This window comes from Staurois parvus, unplaced genomic scaffold, assembly GCF_062004578.1.
Source record: "Staurois parvus isolate SC_StPar_1 unplaced genomic scaffold, SC_StPar_1.0 ptg000475l, whole genome shotgun sequence".
Lineage (NCBI taxonomy): Eukaryota > Metazoa > Chordata > Amphibia > Anura > Ranidae > Staurois > Staurois parvus.
In genome coordinates this window covers 6,736,702-6,751,022 of record NW_028318271.1, presented here as the reverse complement: position 1 = coordinate 6,751,022, position 14,321 = coordinate 6,736,702, and the positions used below count along the sequence as shown (strand labels likewise).

General features: G+C 41.3%; 1 protein-coding gene across 2 annotated transcripts in view; it reads right to left on the bottom strand.

The window, feature by feature from the left end:
- Positions 1–14,321, bottom strand: part of PDZD2 (PDZ domain containing 2) — a 354,572-nt gene that overhangs the window by 41,019 nt on the left and 299,232 nt on the right. For both annotated transcript variants that reach the window (XM_089689464.1, XM_089689465.1), the window contains exons 19-20: positions 11,274–14,265; positions 10,119–10,236 (exon numbers count right to left, since the gene is read on the bottom strand). In XM_089689464.1, coding sequence (XP_089545590.1) covers positions 10,119–10,236; positions 11,274–14,265 — 3,110 coding nt within the window. The remainder of the gene's footprint in view (positions 1–10,118; positions 10,237–11,273; positions 14,266–14,321) is intronic.

Here is a 14,321-nt window from a genome sequence, read left to right as displayed (position 1 = left end):
AAAGAGAACCTGCCATCTTCCCCAATCAGTTCGATGTGACAGGGTCTGTTGCTCACCCCAATCACAATTTACTCATCTCTTTATCACTCTCACCCTCCTCACTCTTTGGCATCCACTGCAAAATACCCAATGCATCTGAGTGTAGTACCCTCTGGTGTACATAGTTTGTAGTGTAGTTAGAGGCTTGGGTGTGAGTCAGTGAGTTTACTTTAGGTCAGGCCTCTGGTACCTCCCCCTGGTTCTAGAAGCTTGGAGAAGTTTCTAGAAGCTAGAGGGTGGAGGCCATGAGGTGCTGATCTGCAATTCATTGGAGTCTGACTAATCCCAGGCAGGAGGCCTGGCAGTGTGGTAGACAGGCCCATAAATATGGGACAGCCTGGCCAGCAAGGGGAGTCAGATGGAAAATGGAGAGCTGAGGTGTGTTGCTGTGTAACCTGGGAGGGAACCCTGGAGAAGAAGGGGGTCCGCCTCCAGGCTGGAGGTCAGAAGGATGGGAGAAGAAAGTTGACAGAGGGAGCTCCACTGCCCCACAGTCCACTGAGGAAACATAGCCTGTAAGCCTGGAAGGAAACCAGCTCATCAGAAAGACTGAAAGCAGTTTATCCAAAGCTACAGGACACAAGGTGAGTACCTCTACATCTCTGGGGCCTACGGATGAGAGGGCTGCTAGGTGCTATACCCAGCCATTTGTCCCTGGGATAGGGCTTCAAGTCTGTTCCAGAATCTCTTGCTCCAGGATACTCTTCAAAGACAGCCAGGTGGTGGACAGTTTATAGTTGGTGTCTGAAGAGGTTCACGTAGAGGGGACCAAGGGCTCCTCACGGAGACTGTGTTATCGATCAGTCAAGAGACTGTTGGTACTCTAGAGAGAGTGGAAAGTCCAGGATCCTACATTTGTTTTGTACAGAATTTAGGAAGTTTGTCCTTGGTTTCAAGCCAAGTGGGGCTTCCCATATACCCCTAGACCCTATCCCAGTTGTTTACCCTAAAACAACAAAAACAATGTGTGGAAAAAGCATGTTGCCTGGCTGTGCAGGAAAATAGGGGTACCCAAAACCAGCAGCTTTTAAGGGGGTAGTACTACATGGGTATGGGGGAGAATGAGATCTTCTACCATGATATAATGCTTGGGTCTACAGGCCAAATGCTAGGTGAAAGCAATGTCACGTGAGGAAGGGGTGACTTCTCCACTAGAAATTTTGGAGGATGCTGTGATGGTGCATTGAAGTGGTGGGTGGAGGGCGCTCTTTACACAGGAACTATCACTTTGCCCTAAATGGGCAAGGTGACAGTGCCTCTTTAAGTTATTTAATTTCCCAGTATCTAATAAAAGCTGTAATGCAATGTGAATAGTTTGCCTACATACGACGTAATTCTATGGATGCCATACCTATTAATATTTTACCTATATTTTGCTTGGAGACAGAATAAATGTTCACAGAAGTCCTGTACAATTCATAGTACCATACAAATAACCTGACATACATAGTAGCGGTTATTAGCAGCTGTTCATTATAGTGCAGCGTACATTTGGAGATTTGTGGTTATTTAAGTAGGCAATACTACATCCCTTTGCTGGAACATAGCTTGGGAGAATTATAACGCACCAGGTCAGCACACAGCTCCCAGCACAGTCTGTTCTGTGAAAGTGGAATCTGACCTTCTAATGTGGACCTCAAAAATGTACTTTCAGTGTATGCCAGACAGCCATCCTGCTTGTCCAAACCATAAAATGTCTCACATCCCTTTACCCAGGCCTTCCAGAAAGGCTCTGATCCATCTGTAACTGGCTGCCCTGATCCTGACTCCACATTAGTTCTGACTGAGTCTAGCCAACTTGGAAGACTGCACAACAGGGTATGCTCAAGGTCTCTATACAGAGCTCACTGGGAAGGTCAGTGTATGGAGCTTACCAACTGTCCTTGCTTGCAATCAGTATACAGAGATTGCTGGAAGTCAGAGTATATAGCTTGCCCAGCTGTACCTCCACTCATAGTTAGGTCAATCTGCCCACTGGATGAAAAGAAGTCCAGGAGTGACCAGTTCAGTGCTAGGACCTCATCTGTCACTGTCAGCTGGGAGCTACAGAAGTAAAACCAACCCAAACCCACCAGGGTCGCTGAGACCTCAATTTCTCATTCTCAGTGCAGCTCACCATGCTCCAAAACTAAACTGATGTCTGCAATCTAGTGACTCACACATGATGCATATTTGGTACCAGTGTCCTAGAGTCTTCAGCAGACACAATAAATAAAGCTAAAAAAAGGTAAGAAATATATTTCTTTAAGTTAAATCTAATGCCAAAACCCCTTTTTTGTGAAAAGGCAGAACCCCTGTAATGTTCTAAAACATAAGAAAAAGCCAGTGCTCAGCCCCTAGACCTCACCATTTTAATGAGGATATATTACAGAATTCATTGGTGACATTTCACAAAAAGGCAAAATACAGCAGACCCCTATTTCAAGGTGACAGACACTTTGAGATAGAGGGTTTGCCGTAGCCCCTAAAATTCGGTGTATTATGCCTATTTTTGCACATTGTGGTGTCATTATTGTAATATAACCTCACTAAAATTATGAGGTTTACGGGGTGAATGGTGGCTTTCTCTTCTTTTTTTTTGGCTCAACCCATAGCCCTCACAATTTTAATGTGGTCATATTACATAACTGATTGGTCATATTGCAAAAATAGACATAATACGGCAGACCCCTTCTCAAGGTGATAGAAATTTAAAATAGAAAGTGTGCCATGGTCCCGAAAGTTTGATGTATTATGCTTATTTTTGCACATTTTGGTGTCAACATTGTAATATGAGCTCATTAAAATGGTCTATGGGGTGAATGGTGGCTTTTTCTTCTTTTTTTGGCTACTTCATAGTGTCACTGTTAGCCGTGTACTCCCAGCAAAAAAAAAGGAGGAAGGGTTTAGTGCTGGATGGGTTAGTTACAAGGTCTTTACTGCTGTCTTTGGAGAGTCATTCTCTCAGTTTGTTCTGGTCACCATTGTTACTGGGATCGGAAGTGAGAGAAATTTCAAAAGTCTGAGTTGCCACTGGAACAGGAATAGAGGAGAAATCCTTAAATGAGGATACTTAATTCCGTGACAGGACTCTAACAAAGGATTTCCCGTGCTTGGAGATATTTCCTGTCACTTCCTGTTGTGTCTGGAGAACAGAAAGTGAAGGGATATCTTCCCAATGGGACATAGATGACAAGTAAAAGTGAGGTGGAGCTTTATCCATTCCCTACTCCATCCGAACACATTTCTGCATGTGCATTTTTGGTGTGTTATGGTGTTTTTTATGCATTCCAGTGTGTTTTCTCTCATTTTTGTCTTTATCGCAATACAGGACCCAGTGCGTTTTTGATGCGTTTCGGTGCATTTTTGATGCATTTTGCCGCTTTCCAGATAAGTTTCATACAGAAAAAAAGCAGCATGTTCTACCTTTGTTGAGTGCACCGAAACGCACTACATGTGAACTAGAGCCTGGAGGCTCACGGTACAGGGTCTGGCTAGTACTGGAAGGAAGCATCTATGTACACAGGGACACAGTGAGAAGAGGCCTGAGAGAGAGACTGTTACTGCCTAACCTCTTTGAGAGACTGTTCCAGATTTGTTGGCTCAGGGATGCTTCCAGAGAGGGAGTCCCCTGAGCTGAATGTCCATATTGTCTTGCACGAGAAGCCTACACTGAAGAGGTTAGCTACTACCAGAGAGTGTCCCCTGTTAAAGTTTGCACTATATTTGGGAGTATCCCAAGGCACAGCGAATACCCTATCCAAATTCTTCATGCAATATATCCTACATAAATCCTGCCTGGTTCTTGTGTAGAGAGACTGGGAAGTCTTGTGTCCACGCAGGAATAGCAGTGGGACTCGTCAGTGGGTCTGTGGGTTACACACATGTCCAGTCAGTAGAGGTTCTTTTTAATACACCATATCTCACTACCACAACAGCACTGAGCTGTTGCAGTCTGCCCTCAATTATCAGCACGCTAACAAATACCAGAACTATCAAATCTCTTGGCAGCTTCACTCAAGATCAACAGATTTCTTAACATATTAAACAGGCCAAATAAATTGTGAAATCCCTTACCACCCACCTATCTCCAAGAACTCTAGTCAGCGCACACTAAACCAGCCATACAGGCTCGCCCCATAAATTATTTCTGTATTCTGAAAAGTGTCGTTAGAAAGTTCTCAACCACAAAAGTAAAACGGTAAAAATACACTGAGCAAACAGTCGATACACAGAACCTCAAGAATGCATGAAAACATTTACACGATCCTACGCGGGGGCACTGCACCGACTGGCAGAAAAGCATTTGGTTCCCGCAGACGGCTTCCTGTGTGGTATGATTCCAAGGGCTTAAGAATTATAATATTTTCATCAGTCTAAAATGTACAAAGGAAAACAGGAGGTCTGACTAAAGCTCTACAAGCCGCAGCATGCCCTGTCCCTTCAGTCTGCACATGACCGGGAGAAATGCTGCCACTGTATACTGGTAATGAGCATTTGAAGTTACATCTTGGCTGTGTGAAGGATAAGTAATACATTTATGCATACATATTGTAATTCCAAACAGAATCCATCCAGCACAAGAGGCCTATTTATAAACAGGCAAATTGGACAGCATTTTTTTTTTTTACTTTTATGCTTTTTTAGCAATTCAACTTACTTCTAAATTTATTTAAATGTTGAAATTTATTATACTTTCATTCACTATTAGGTGAATGAATGACACCATAGGGGAGATTTAGTAAAACTGGAGCACTGCGGTAATGGACAGCAAACAAAAAAAAAAGGTTTCTAGTCTTACCCTATCCAAGTCATGAGTATTGATTTATATTAACATTGTGTCCTGTTGGAGGGATGGGATTTCCACTGGACCAGGGAGCAGGCTTTTTTTTCCCCAGAGTTAACCTGAGCATAAGTGGCAACTTATCTATTTAGTAAAACTCTAGCCCAGGGTTTATAAGCTAGGGTTCCTCTTGAGATTGCTAGGGCAAGAGTTAAAATTTTGAGTCCAGACCTACTAGCCGGTCACAAAACTTACTCTACACCAGTTGCCCCACCCAACCTTGCCCAAGTCCGCCACCAACCCCACCCCGGGCCAGCCCCAACCACGCCTCCTTAAAGCTTATGAAATGACATTATTCTTTAGAATAAAGAGTCCAAAATATAAAACTGTACACAGTAACGTATATCCCAGCTCCCCTGTACTCCATTATAGTGATATGACATGTATACAGTAATGTATATCCCCCTCCCCTGTACTCCATTATAGTGATATGACATGTATACAGTAATGTATATCCCCCTCCCCTGTACTCCATTATAGTGATATGACATGTATACAGTAATGTATATCCCCCCTCCCCTGTACTCCAATATAGTGATATGACGTGTATACAGTAATGTATATCCCCCCTCCCCTGTACTCCATTATAGTGATATGACGTGTATACAGTAATGTATATCCCCCCTCCCCTGTACTCCATTATAGTGATATGACATGTATACAGTAATGTATATCCCAGCTCCCCTGTACTCCATTATAGTGATATGACGTGTATACAGTAATGTATATCCCCCCTCCCCTGTACTCCATTATAGTGATATGACATGTATACAGTAATGTATATCCCCCCTCCCCTGTACTCCATTATAGTGATATGACGTGTATACAGTAATGTATATCCCAGCTCCCCTGTACTCCATTATAGTGATATGACATGTATACAGTAATGTATACCCCCCCCTCCCCTGTACTCCATTATAGTGATATGACACGTATACAGTAATGTATATCCCCCCCCCTGTACTCCATTATAGTGATATGACACGTATACAGTAATGTATATCCCCCTCCCCTGTACTCCATTATAGTGATATGACACGTATACAGTAATGTATATCCCCCTCCCCTGTACTCCATTATAGTGATATGACGTGTATACAGTAATGTATATCCCCCTCCCCTGTACTCCATTATAGTGATATGACATGTATACAGTAATGTATATCCCCCTCCCCTGTACTCCATTATAGTGATATGACATGTATACAGTAATGTATATCCCCCTCCCCTGTACTCCATTATAGTGATATGACGTGTATACAGTAATGTATATCCCCCTCCCCTGTACTCCATTATAGTGATATGACATGTATACAGTAATGTATATCCCCCTCCCCTGTACTCCATTATAATGATATGACGTGTATACAGTAATGTATATCCCCCCTCCCCTGTACTCCATTATAGTGATATGACATGTATACAGTAATGTATATCCCCCTCCCCTGTACTCCATTATAGTGATATGACGTGTATACAGTAATGTATATCCCCCCTCCCCTGTACTCCATTATAATATGACATGTATACAGTAATGTATATCCCCCTCCCCTGTACTCCATTATAGTGATATGACGTGTATACAGTAATGTATATCCCCACTCCCCTGTACTCCATTATAGTGATATGACATGTATACAGTAATGTATATCCCAGCTCCCCTGTACTCCATTATAGTGATATGACGTGTATACAGTAATGTATATCCCCCCTCCCCTGTACTCCATTATAGTGATAGGACATGTATACAGTAATGTATATCCCCCCTCCCCTGTACTCCATTATAGTGATATGACATGTATACAGTATGTATATCCCCCCTCCCCTGTACTCCATTATAGTGATAGGACATGTATACAGTAATGTATATCCCCCCTCCCCTGTACTCCATTATAGTGATATGACATGTACACAGTAATGTATATCTCAGCTCCCCTGTACTCCATTATAGTGATATGACATGTATACAGTAATATATATCCCCCCTCCCCTGTACTCCATTATAGTGATATGACATGTATACAGTAATGTATATCCCCCCTCCCCTGTACTCCATTATAGTGATATGACATGTATACAGTAATGTATATCCCCCTCCCCTGTACTCCATTATAGTGATATGACATGTATACAGTAATGTATATCCCCCCTCCCCTGTACTCCATTATAGTGATATGACGTGTATACAGTAATGTATATCCCCCCTCCCCTGTACTCCATTATAGTGATATGACGTGTATACAGTAATGTATATCCCCCTCCCCTGTACTCCATTATAGTGATATGACGTGTATACAGTAATGTATATCCCCCCTCCCCTGTACTCCATTATAATATGACATGTATACAGTAATGTATATCCCCCTCCCCTGTACTCCATTATAGTGATATGACGTGTATACAGTAATGTATATCCCCCCTCCCCTGTACTCCATTATAGTGATATGACATGTATACAGTAATGTATATCCCAGCTCCCCTGTACTCCATTATAGTGATATGACGTGTATACAGTAATGTATATCCCCCCTCCCCTGTACTCCATTATAGTGATATGACATGTATACAGTAATGTATATCCCAGCTCCCCTGTACTCCATTATAGTGATAGGACATGTATACAGTAATGTATATCCCCCCTCCCCTGTACTCCATTATAGTGATATGACATGTATACAGTATGTATATCCCCCCTCCCCTGTACTCCATTATAGTGATAGGACATGTATACAGTAATGTATATCCCCCCTCCCCTGTACTCCATTATAGTGATATGACATGTACACAGTAATGTATATCTCAGCTCCCCTGTACTCCATTATAGTGATATGACATGTATACAGTAATATATATCCCCCCTCCCCTGTACTCCATTATAGTGATATGACATGTATACAGTAATGTATATCCCCCCTCCCCTGTACTCCATTATAGTGATATGACGTGTATACAGTAATGTATATCCCCCTCCCCTGTACTCCATTATAGTGATATGACATGTATACAGTAATGTATATCCCTCTCCCCTGTACCCCATTATAGTGATATGACATGTATACAGTATGTATATCCCCCCTCCCCTGTACTCCATTATAGTGATATGACATGTATACAGTAATGTATATCCCCCCTCCCCTGTACTCCATTATAGTGATATGACATGTATACAGTATGTATATCCCCCCTCCCCTGTACTCCATTATAGTGATATGACATGTATACAGTATGTATATCCCCCTCCCCTGTACTCCATTATAGTGATATGACATGTATACAGTAATGTATATCCCCCTCCCCTGTACTCCATTATAGTGATATGACGTGTATACAGTAATGTATATCCCCCCTCCCCTGTACTCCATTATAGTGATATGATGTGTATACAGTAATGTATATCCCCCTCCCCTGTACTCCATTATAGTGATATGACATGTATACAGTATGTATATCCCCCCTCCCCTGTACTCCATTATAGTGATATGACATGTATACAGTAATGTATATCCCAGCTCCCCTGTACTCCATTATAGTGATATGACGTGTATACAGTAATGTATATCCCCCTCCCCTGTACTCCATTATAGTGATATGACGTGTATACAGTAATGTATATCCCCCCTCCCCTGTACTCCATTATAGTGATATGACATGTATACAGTAATGTATATCCCCCCTCCCCTGTACTCCATTATAGTGATATGATGTGTATACAGTAATGTATATCCCCCTCCCCTGTACTCCATTATAGTGATATGACATGTATACAGTAATGTATATCCCCCCTCCCCTGTACTCTATTATAGTGATATGACATGTATACAGTAATGATTACTGTATACATGTCATATCACTATAATGGAGTACAGGGGAGCTGGGATATACATTACTGAGTAATTACTCAGTAATGTATATCCCAGCTCCCCTGTACTCCATTATAGTTATATGACATGTTGTATACAGTACTTACTCCTAGTCCCTCCAAGTCCCCCACGGCAGTGGAGAGGGTGTCTCCTCTCAGCAGAGCCGAAGAAGCCGGAAACCGGAAGTTGTGAACCGGAACTCGGCTTCACAATGAGGCTTGGATTGCAGGTGCAGTCGCTCAGGCTTCATCTGTGCTTGCTGCTCGCCACAGAGGAATTTCTCCTCGCATTTGGCGAGCGGCTTTTTCAAGCCCTGTGCTAGGGGCTCCTTGAGCAATGGGCAATGTCTGCCTCTCAGAGAAATTCCCATTGACATCAATGATCTTTTTAGCTATCTGTAAGGGGGTAATTCTTCTCTATGACCACAAATGTAAGGAGCACTCTTCCCACTGACACCACACTAATGTATCATGAGTTGTAGATATAGTAATTTTTTGCGATCATCCCGAGACTGGAAAGTTATTGTGTTGAAGGGGTTTAGAAAGGCTCGTCTAGCCTTTTTTTGTCTTTTGGATATAATAAGGAATGGTTAAAACCTGTAGAAGAGTGAGCAGAAGCTAGAACCGGTTTCCCCATTGAAGCGTTATCTTGCTGTCAAAAAAAACAATGGACTCAAACAGCAAAAAAAAAAAAAAAAATTACAACTGTTCCTTTATATTTCGGATAGAGAAGGAATCGATTAAAGACATTTAATTTTTTTTTTGCTGTGTTCCCCTTTGAAGATTTCCCTTCGCTTCCTGTCTTGGAGCCACTCTCTTTATAGAAAGTACAGCTGTCCTTGTTAAAAGACTTTCCCTCAGCATCTTTTCCAGTTACAAATGTACCATTTGGATTTTCCATCACTTTTAGTCCGGTGACCATTGTAGCACACAGCAATTAAAACCAGACATGAATTCTAACTCTTCCTCTCTCTAAAAGTAAAAAAGGCTTAAAATATACAGTACTTTATTAGTTATAGATAAGTTATATGTTAGCTACACAAACATAACATAGTTCTTTTTACTTGTTTTTGGCCCAGAAAGATCCACACCGGGAACTACAGCTCCTGGCCCTGAAAATGATCAGGGTTTGGGGAGACACTTCTTCACTTTCTACAGTCAGCTGGACAGGAAATGAAAGGTAATCACCCCAGTGGGGACTATGACATCCATAAAACCCGACCAAGCTTCTGACCTTTCCTCACTCTATTTAAAACTAAAGTTAAATGTTTTGGCTGAAGTTCTACGTGAACTTCTGCAGTTTGTCAGAAGCCAAGACAATTTCTAAGCAAGTTTCTAAAAAATAACACCAAATGTCGGTTCCCAACTGAAAATATGTAACAAATGTAAACCACTCACCTCCACTTGTGCTTTTGCTTCCTGAATCAGAGTAATGATATCTGATTTGGATGCCACAGAAGCCAAAACAGCCTGAAGCTTTTGCTGGTCCCTGGTGGAGACGCTAACCTGATCCAAGCTAAACATACACACACAATTAAACAAAGTAAGAAGCTGGCAAAAAATATTGCATATTATTTCCTATCCTTTAGATAAGATTCACCTGGATCAGTTTTGTTTAAATTATGTTGATATGCAATATTAAAATTCAGGCAAACAAATGTCAAGTGGTTATTAATAGCACCATTTTAACTGGCTTTGGGTGTCCAAGCTTTTTGAGAGTCTATTATTGGACTTGTTTCAATTTCTAAATCATGATCGGTAATATATATTTTTTTTTAATTCTAATTCTAAAGATACACTAGTTCCTAAGAAAGTCAACCTAGATTTAAAGTGTTAATAAACCCACAACAGTAAAATCAGTCTGTATATGCAGTAAAGCATGCTTGTTATACTCACTGTGGAACCTAAGGGGTTAATACTCTGCACTGTGTAAAAAGGCTATTGATCCTGACTTCTCTGATCCTCCCCTTCTTCCAGGGTCTCACTCTTATCTCCTGATAAGACATATTGTGTGGAGTCACTCTGCAATTTGGTGTGTATTGCTAGAGAGGTTTTTTTTTTTTTTCTTGGGAGAGTGCATGTGAGCAGCACAGTGCCAATCAGCACTGTCCAGACAGAGGGCCCGGGGTCCTAAATCCTCCTCGATCAAAATGAAAGCTCCTTCTACAAGCTTTAACCAGTGCTCAGCTGGACACTGATAGAAGTCACAAGACTGTTCTAACTGCTAATGAGAAAAAGTATTTATCAGTTTATATTTACTAAAATAATTGCACTTCCATGTTCTGTGTACTGTGGAAGACCAGATATAGTGAATGCAGGGTCCTGGGTTTAGTAACACTTTAAGCTCTCTTGAGACTCAAAATGAATCACAGAACATGCAAAGCCAAGCTGAAACAATGCTTCTTTCTTGGAAATTTCAGAAAATAGGCTCAAAAAGTGGTTTGTGATAATTACACCATTTTAAAGGGTTGATGTAGACCGGGGTTGTCAAATGTTGCCTTTTGTATTCAATAGAAGCACTAAAGTTATATAGGAAAAAGAAAACACGCTCACCTTACTGACCAAGACCTTCTGACAAGTTCCCCATCTTGCGTTCCATCTCCATCATATGCTAACCCAGATACACCATTGTCTTTAGAGCTCAAACGGGTGCCATTTAGAGCAGGTATATTTTCGGCTCCTGGAGTCCTTCTGGGTGTAATCTCCAGTTCTGTTTTATACTGTGGAGATTTAGACTCTATAGAGAAATCCTCAGTGCAAAGTTTATCAAGATCCGGCATGCTTAGGGCTCTCAATTCTCGTAATTTGGAACGGGATAAAGATGGCCTTATGTGGCTTGGTGTCGTCCTGTTTTTTCTGACCTGGACCCCTTGTACAGAGTTATCTTCTTTCTCAGTCTTAGTGAACTCGTGAACTGGAATATCCTTTACAGAGTCTACCGGGAGCTTTTCAATACATGTTAAGGCCACGTTCGACGGAGATTTTGCTATTTGTGTTGCTAAGGACACTTCACTTTGGCTATCACAACATGAGCTCAAACTGCGCCTTAACACTTTTGCATTCTCATTGGACTGTGTATGTGAGGGTATCGAACCCGAAGATCTCCGAATTAAGGGAGGTTTGTAAGAAAAAGGTGTGTTATTTATTTCAATGATCTTCATTACACTTTTGTCAAAGTTTACTAGATTCTCGAATGACTTAATCCTCTGCTTTACGGTCAGAGAAGATAAGGTTTCATGAGGCCAGTTGAGTTCATAGTAATAGTTCCTTTTAATAGGCCTTGGTACATCATTCCTTACAGAGCCCCTTTCATTGAGAAGTAGATTATCCTCATTTGGTTTGGAAATATCCTGAGTATTGTAGTCATCTATGCTTTGATATGATACTGACAAACTAATAGGATCATCCAAAGATGAACCCTTTCTATGATGAACATCATTGTTTGCAGCATTGGGAAGATGAGTTGGCATTGAATAAGTTCTTGTCACTGTCTTAGATCCACTAGGTGGTTTCTCTACAAGGGGTGCATCTTCTTTGAGCCTTGGGGATTTGTAAACAATAGCAAAGCTGTCATATATGGTATAGTCTGTTTTACTTCGGCTTTCATTTTTTAAGTGTGTGTTTATAGATGATAGTGAAGGAGACAATTTTACTTCCATGAATGTACGTTGAACATCATTATCTAGTTGCTCTTCATGATTATGAAGGGAAGTCAAACTGCGGGTTTCATTCCTAGAAAGTCCACTTAGGTCACCTCTTTGTTTGCTATCAAGATCACTTTTTTTGCTGAAGCACTTGTCATCGTTTGTGGTCTGGTGGCATGCAACTTTTTCTCTAGTATCAAAGCTTTCATCCATATCCACAGATGACTCGATCTCTTGATTGCTTTCATCTGGACTTTTTGTTGCTCCGTTGGTGGGCAATTTCTCATTTTCACCAAGGCTTGGCTTGGAACTAACCACTGAACTGGGATCGACCTTAGCTTGGGCCAGTATCGTTTTATGTGTGGCTCTTCTGTTGCTCAAATCTCTGGGAAAAGGTGGCCCATCCAATATGGTGGGCCTCTTGGGTAGAAGTTTAGGAGAAGGCTGTGTGGTGGATTTTCTATAGTCCCAGCCTTCTGTTTTATTAATAAATGATTTAGCAACATCAGCACTGGGCCTATTTTTACTCTTTATAGTGAGCCCCTTTAACTTTGGCCCTGGCTTAGGCAACTGAGTACCAAGAATATCTAGGTTACTGTTCAATGCCCTCTTGCCATCTTGCAGCTTTAAACCAGCTCCATTTACCTTGGATCTTTCCACAACAGAGGCTTTTGTTGTAGAACTTTTTACAGTTTTGGTGTCTGTTTTTGCTAGTCCATTTTTCTCATCTGATGTTAAGGTTTGGTGACTGGTACTTCTTACCGGAGACTGTATAGCACTAAGGGGTTCCTTGGAACAGGTACTAGTCCTTACATCAGTCTTCACATTAAATGACAATCCTTTACCACAATCATTTTGACTAGATAGAATATCTACTTGATCTTCAGCATTTGCCCGACTTGTGGTGTTAATGTCCATAGTATCATTATCAACACACACAGATGGCTTGACTTCTGTAGAATCACATGCAAGCATTGGTGAACCTTCCTTTAAATAGTCTTCCACATTTAAATCAACTTGTTCAAGAGGTTCCTGAGAATATTTCTTACGTGAAGCATCTAAAGGGATCATGTTTTCAGAGGTTTCTCCACACTGTGGACCTGGACAGTACATAGAGTCCAGCTGCGTGGGTTGACAAATCACTGTCTCAGATTGGTAAGAATGTGGCACTTTCTGCATTTCAACATCATCCTTTTTGCTAGCACAACATATTTCTATTGGCTCTTCCTCTGAATCTGTGGTTGCCTGTGTTTCAGATACAAAGGACTGGTTCTGAAGGGATGAAATCATATCGCTTGTAGAATCTGATGGGATTTCCAGTAAAGACTCACTATCAGAGTCTTCCACTGTTCCATACATTGAGTTGGAGAGCTCAAAAGAGCTACTTTCAAACTGTTCAGATAGTGAAAAGTCCTCTGTGGTGAAGCTGCTAAAATTTCTACAGTAACTACTTAAGCTGTTCTTATTTACAGTAATTGTATTGTCTATAGGAATAGTGTCCAAAATGGAAAACCCTAGTGGGCCAGTGGTTTCTACAGCTTGGAGGGTAAAGCTTGTGTTGTTGCTGGACGATTTATTAGCAGTTGAATCAGGTTTAGCATATGCTGCTTGTTCTGAAAATCTCCTAGCCTCCATATTACCCGTCTGGTCTAACTCACTTATAAAATCATCAATGTTAGTAACAGGGCTACCACCACAATGGCCAGGTGAAGAACATAGGTTGGGTTCTCCTTTTTTGTCCATGTCAGGAGAAGCTGATGAAGCCAAATCATTATCAGTAGGGCAAAACTGATGGAGGCAAGTATTGCAATGTTCTTTCTCCATTGATGTTTCCTGAAGATGGTCTTCCCTGGTTGTATCTGACCCTGAAGTCATGATAATGTGGGACAAGCGATCAACAGCTGTAATCAAATAAAAAGCCGTATGAACAATCCCAGAAATGAAGATTTCTATTTAT